Genomic DNA, 6299 nt, shown 5'->3' with positions numbered 1-6299 from the left:
ACACCCCCGGCACAGAGGCTGCCATGATCCACTTGGCTCCAATTAATTCAATTAATCTACAGGCTACAGAATTAAACATTGGTGCTATAAACTTAGATGAATAAACTTCTGAAAACTTAAAATTATTTAAACCATTGTTCTTCAGTTACAGAAATACAAAATAAATATCTTGAGGATTAATACAAACCAGAAAACTATTATCTTTTTGTTTATTAACTTCTCTCTTCTCCCTAATAGTATCTTAAATTGAAAAAAACTTATTTTTTTAAAAAATGAACTTCACATCATGGAAAAATGTTAAGTTTCACTGAGGTTGTACAAGTTTCTCTGAGCATTAACCTAATGTGTGTATTTCATTTGTTCCTCTGACCCATCACCAGATAAGAGATTATATATCCTATGGTTTCTAAGCATATAAGTGTAAAAATAGCAATTTCTCTTTTCTCATGTACAGCAACATTTAACATTTCATAACCAGGCTGCCCCTACTCAGTGCAAAAGAATACAACAAAATTCCCTGGTCTGCTACACAGGGGATCAAGGTGAACGACCTTTTCTTGATCCCTTCTGCCTTTAAAACGTATTTTGCTTGGAACTTTGGCATAAATAGGCCTTTTCCCCACTGTTACTACAGGTGTAGCCTTTCCCAGCCTGAACACTGGTGGGTACCTCGTGTGCTGCCCGTGGAGTTCACAACTTCCCATGTGGAACAGGTACCAAGTGATCAGCTTGCATGAGCTCCCTCTGACATCCCTGGTAAGTCCCTAGTGCTTCACCTGGATAGTTTTGGGTTCTAAACGTTGATTTATTAATAGTTTGAAGTGTTACTTTTTAAATGGGGGAGATGCTGAGACACTTCCAACATGTAGTTGCCCAAATGAACTGCCCTAAGTATTGGGCAATAAGAAACCTCCTAAAGCAATGATAAATGTACACATGAGCTGACACATTCCTGGGCTGCTCCCATGCTTCCAGCTTAAATGCTTTGGGCCAATGTTTGCATTGCTCAGGGATGGAGGCAGTTGGGGCCTGGGTCCCCCCTCCTGCCACTCCGGGCTGTGCTGAGCTGGGGAGGGCTCAGGGGCTGCGTGGCAGAGCTGGAGGCTGCAGGAACTGGGGAGTTTGGGGGGCTCTTCAGCAAAGGCTGCCTCTTCTCTCAGTTTTTTTTTTCCTTGAGCCTAACCTCCTGGGTTTTCTGAATGCAGAGGAGATGCTTGAGATTTTGCTTTTTCTTGGTTTGAGTTCTTGTTTCTCTTTGGTGGCTTATGAAAAATCAAAAAGGAGGAAGACAGGAAATAAAACACCGGGAAATAAGTGTTCAGTAGATCACCTGGTGGTTAAGAACCTGCTGTGGATTAGAAGTCTTGAATGCACCTTTACAAAAGGCTGTTAACCAAGAGAGGGTGGGGCTGTTGGGAGAGTGAAAGGAGTAAGTATCTGGTGTCCCCCACACTGTGCTCTTTCACTAGCTTATCAGGATTGGGATGCTTTTCTTCCTGAAACCCCAGCTTCCTGGAACCACACAGTCACGGTACAAAACAAAACAACTTAAATCCCCTGGCGGCTGTAGGATGAAACTCTAGAGAATGGCAAGGGCTCAGGGCCTGGAAGACAGAACTAGGAGCCAGGCAGGGTGTCTCATGGTTACTGAGCCAGCCCTGGCTCTCCTTCCTCCTCCTCCTCCTCCTGCTGGGTGTCTGGAGCTGCCCAAATCCAGCCTGGCCCTCCCATGCTGCCAGCAGTGCAGCTTCTGGTGGCACCTTCCCAGCGTGTGTGGCACCTGACCAGACATGATCCTAAATACTTGGTGTGACCACAGCATCCTCTTGGAGCAGAGACTGATCTCAGGGGACTTTCTGTGGACACCATCGTGGCTGCAGTTCTCAGGCTCTAGGAGAGAATCAGCCAGTGGCCATCCAAAACAGCTCTGGGAATTCCCTCCTGAAATTGAACATCATCACTTCAACCTTCCTTATGGCACATGGTGGGAGAGTCCCTGTTGTGCCCAGTGCTCCAGATCTCAGTCAGATGGGGACAGGAGGCTGCTCTGCCTCCTCCTCTGTGTCTGGGACAAGGTGGCTCTGGCTGTGGCAGGGAGGCATCCTCCATGTGATGGATGTGCAGAGGATTTGTTAATGTTTTCTTGCCTCTGCTGCCTCTGCCTGTAATTTATCAGGAAACAGGACTGCAGTTCAGGTCTGGGTGTAGGTCACTTACTGAAGCCCTCCAAGGTTTCTGCCAGGCTAGTCAGGCAATTAAAACTGAGCTGATGAATGACCTGATGCAGGCTCCAATTCATTAACTAATCATAAGGAATGAGTGGATAGAAAATGAGCCCAATTCAGGAGCTTGTGAGAGGTTCATGAATGGTCCCCCCATCCTGGGTGCTGGGCTGGGCAGAGCCCGGAGCAGCCGGGCAGGCTCAGAACAATGTATTTGCATTATAGACACACATTATGCTGCAGAACCCCTGCAGTTGTATCTTGCCTTTCCTAGTGTTGTTTTCTTTGCACTCTGTGCTTTGTGTGGTGGCTTGTGGTGAGGCAGAAGACTGTAGACTTGGTGGTTAGTGGGGCCAGGGCTTGGACCAGCCTCTCTGCACCACAGAGATGCTGCAGAGGGGAGACATCCCTGGGGGGATGGGGTGGCCTTCCCTCCTGGCCAACTCAGGAATGACAAAGCAGGGGCCCAATGTTGATGTCTGACCTCTCTTCCCTGAGGAAATAGGGCTGAAGAGAGTCTGGAGGATGGGAAGATAGGAGGGAATTTTGTATTTATAAAAAGAACATAAAACCTTGAAGAGCTCGCCCACCTCTGTGTAGAGCTATCACCCTCCTGCCAGCATGTGATGCCTCCCTTTTCATTGCTGCCCAATTAAAAAAGAAAGAAATTGGACAGCAGCAGCCAGAGATGGACAGGGGTTTGGAGCAGATCTTCAAAGAAGGTGCAGTGTGTTTAAGGCAGCAACCACTGCCTTTGCTTGTGCTGCCAGAGCCAGGTGGGTGGTTCTGCTGGCAGAGGAAAGGTGATGAGAGCAGCTGTTCAGAACAGATGTTGTTAGTCTGGTGCATTTTGCTGACCCACAGACCTAGTCAATGTCTTCCCTGGGATCATCAGCTTGTCCATGTAGACAAGGGCCACTTGCTGGGCACTGCCTCACTCAGGGCTTGTGACAAAGCTCTGGGTTAGCTCCTACAGGAGGTTCTGCTTTAGCCTGGGCTTTTGGAAGAAAAAGCTCTCAGTTCTAGTCCTTCTTTCTTCAGATGCTCCTTGGTGAAATAATGCAGTCCAGATGCTTCCTCCTAGGTGTTGCCAGGAGAGGAGCAGAGAAGGTGAGGAGCACTAGATGATGTGGCTCCATGGGTGCACTATGAGACCAGTGGACAGGTATGGCTGTGGGAACAAGGTGCTCATTAGAGCTGTTGCTTTAAAATGTCCTGTTTTCTGTTCTCTCTCCCTACGTATTTTGAATATATTTAGGGCACTTGTCACCATAGCATCAAAGCACTGAAATATCCTGTGCAAGAAACTCAGAGATCTGTCCCAAAATAGCTGCCTGCTCTTTTACCAAAGTACCAGTTTCACTGTCAGTGCTTCCTCTCCCTGCTGTTGCCTGTTGCTGTGCACAAGTGCCAGAGCTGCCTCTGTCCCCACTGCTGGCACTGCCCGTGAAGGGCTGAGTCTGGGAGGGCTTTGTGGTGCTTCTCAGTGTGTTTGTCTTGGGCCCCCAGTACCAGGTAATGAGCTGAACAGTTTTGGAGGCTTCCCTGTGTGCATGGTAGCTGTGAAACCTTAGTGCTGCTCATCCTGATGTGAGAGGATAGAGAGGGTGGTTTGTTCCATGGAAAGCAATTTTCTGAACGGGTAATGTGAGCAGCATTAGGTGCTGTGAGCCCAGAGGCACGGAAAGGCTTTGTGGCTCCTGAAGTCTTAGTGCATGCTGAGCAGCTTTGGCTTCTCCTGATGCTCCTGGGGTCCCTTGAAGCTTAGTGCACCTGGCAAATTTGAGCCAAGGAGATGCTGGGTTTCCTCATAGCTGAGCTTCAGTGGCAGGGCTGAGATGTGAGCAATGGAGCTGGAACAACTTCTGTCTGTTGCTCTCTGGGCTTTTCATTTTGCAGCCCCAAACTGAACCCCAGGTTCTTCCTTGCTGCCAGGCCTTGCACGCCTGTGTCACGTGGGAAACCCTGCTCCAATTGTAGACTGAGTGTGCAAGGTGACTGGCTTCAATGTACAGCTGTCTGAAACCCCCAATGAGTTCTGGTTTGGTGTTTTATTTTTGCCCCTCATCTTTCCCTGCCTCTCTGCATGTGACTGCCCTGAGCTGCTGGTTCTTTTTTTGTTAGCACTGCCTGATTAATTCCCGTGCAGGTCCAAGCACCCATGCTACTCTTCCCTGGGCCTGGGAAGTGCTGGGGATGTTTCCTCAGTGGTCACGGACTCGGTCAGCCCGAGCTGCCTGTCCTGTCATTAGTGTGTGGGGAGGGACCGTCTGGAGCCAGGTGAGCCAGCCCCTCCCCCCCACACAGGTAATTACTGCCCGAGCTGGTCCCAACACACCTGCCATCCTGTCCAGCTCTCAGTGTGCTGGGGAGGAGCAGGAGCTCTGCCTGGTTATAGAGCTTGGTAGGTTTTCTGGTTGAGTTTTAAAAGGATGAGACTTCAGCAAAGCCCTGGCACGTCCTCTCTGAGGTGTTCAGCTGTCTTTGAGGTGGCTCTGCTGAGAGGCACATTCACCTCCTTGGCTGCAGCTGCCACCACCTTCATTGCTGGACAAACGCCACATTTTCAGTTTGTCAGGGTTTTTTTGCAGGGGCTTAAATTGTAACAGAGTGCACCAGGTGAGGAAGTTGTCTGTTCATTGGTGGTTTCTGTGCTACAGAAAATCCCTGTGGGGATGAAGCAGGCAGATCCCAGCTTCCCACTCCACTGACAGAAAAAGTCTGGAAGAGTAAAAGAACAGGGGCTGTACACTAGTACATTTTTCTCTCCATTCCCTTTTCTTAGTTCCAGAAGAAAATGTCCTTCTCTGAGGCTGTGCCAGAGTCTCAGAGAGCTTCTGTTGACCAGTGGAGGTAATTTGATGGGGTCTGTGTGCGATTAACCAAGGATGGGATTTCAGAGCCGTTTGGAAGAGGCACAGCTACTGCTGTCGAGCTGTGCGTGGTGGCTGTGCCTGGGAGGGGAACTGCTGGTCGGGAAACCCACAATCAACACAGAGCATGAAACCCAGGAGCTGTTGTGCAGGGGGTTGCTGGAGAGTGGTCCCACTGGTCCCAGCTGGCCCAGCTCTCTGGCTCTGCCCACTCCCCATGGGCCCACGGGAGGCGCCGGGGCCAGTGGGGTCTCTGAAACTGGAGCTGGTGCTGCCGCGGGGGTGGGTGTGGGGCGTGCTGAGTGCTGAACGCTGCTTCTGTTAACTTAGACAACGTTTCATGCGTCTTAATGCAGACTTAAGCCCCCGGATTTCACTTCGGATATTTACAAAAGCGTTATGTGAACGGGTGGGCAGTGGGAAGGAGTTGAGGGAGCTCCTGGGCTGTGAGGAGGTAGCTGGCAGGGAATTAGAAGAAACCAAGCAATGAGGAGAAGCAAGATTCAGTGCCCTTGTCTGCAGAGTCTGAGTGACTGCAGAATGGCACGTCCCTTCCCGTTGTCCCTTTCTTCTCCTAATCTCCTATGAACTTACATTGTGTTAAAACTCCAGGACTAAAACCAAACAGAAAAGCAAGCAAGCAACCTAATGAAACCTCTCAGTGACCCCCCCCCAAAGGCGACATGAACCATCAGCCAGGAACTGACTGACTCTTCATGGTTTCTTTATCCTGCAGAAGCAGGAAAGTAAGGAACCCGTGTTTGGGTATCTGTGGGCTTTCCTGCACCAGCGAGGAGATCAAAACCAGCCGAGCTATTTCTGATACCTGCACCCTTTCCTTCCCCTCCCACCCTCTCTCTGGTACCTTGCAGGCAGCCTCACACGACAGCAAAGGAGCTCAGTTCTGTGGGTGTTTGTGCCTCTTGCAGCCCTGCGGGCTCCTCCAGCGCCCGGCACAGCCCGGGGCGGGTCGGTGAGGGGACAGACATTGTCCTGCCCCGTCCCGCTCCCTTGGCATCTTCCCCAGTTCTCTGCGAGCCTCAGACCCGCAGGTCCGAGCGGTGCCGGCGCGGGGGGGACACGGGGCAGAGCTGCCCCTGCTGCGGGAGGGGGGCGGCAGGCCGGGGTGTTTTTGTTTGTTTGTTTGCCCCCCGCAGGAGGGAGGGGGGCGGGCGGGGGCGAAAGAGGGGGGGGTAGCCGGGCC

The 6299-nt window shown here is 50.9% G+C and overlaps 1 protein-coding gene across 1 annotated transcript in view; it reads right to left on the bottom strand.

Annotated features, from left to right (window-relative positions):
* Positions 1 to 1077: 1077 nt before the first annotated feature.
* Positions 1078 to 6299, bottom strand: part of SH3RF2 (SH3 domain containing ring finger 2) — a 44111-nt gene continuing 38889 nt past the window's right edge. The window contains exon 10 of the mRNA XM_010001247.1: positions 1078 to 1111. Within this exon, the coding sequence (XP_009999549.1) occupies positions 1078 to 1111 (34 nt within the window). The remainder of the gene's footprint in view (positions 1112 to 6299) is intronic.

Source organism: Chaetura pelagica, unplaced genomic scaffold, assembly GCF_000747805.2.
Source record: "Chaetura pelagica isolate M959 unplaced genomic scaffold, ChaPel_1.0 scaffold177, whole genome shotgun sequence".
Taxonomy (NCBI): domain Eukaryota; kingdom Metazoa; phylum Chordata; class Aves; order Apodiformes; family Apodidae; genus Chaetura; species Chaetura pelagica.
Note: the sequence above shows the minus strand (reverse complement) of the source record. Positions and strands in the feature narration are given on the sequence as shown.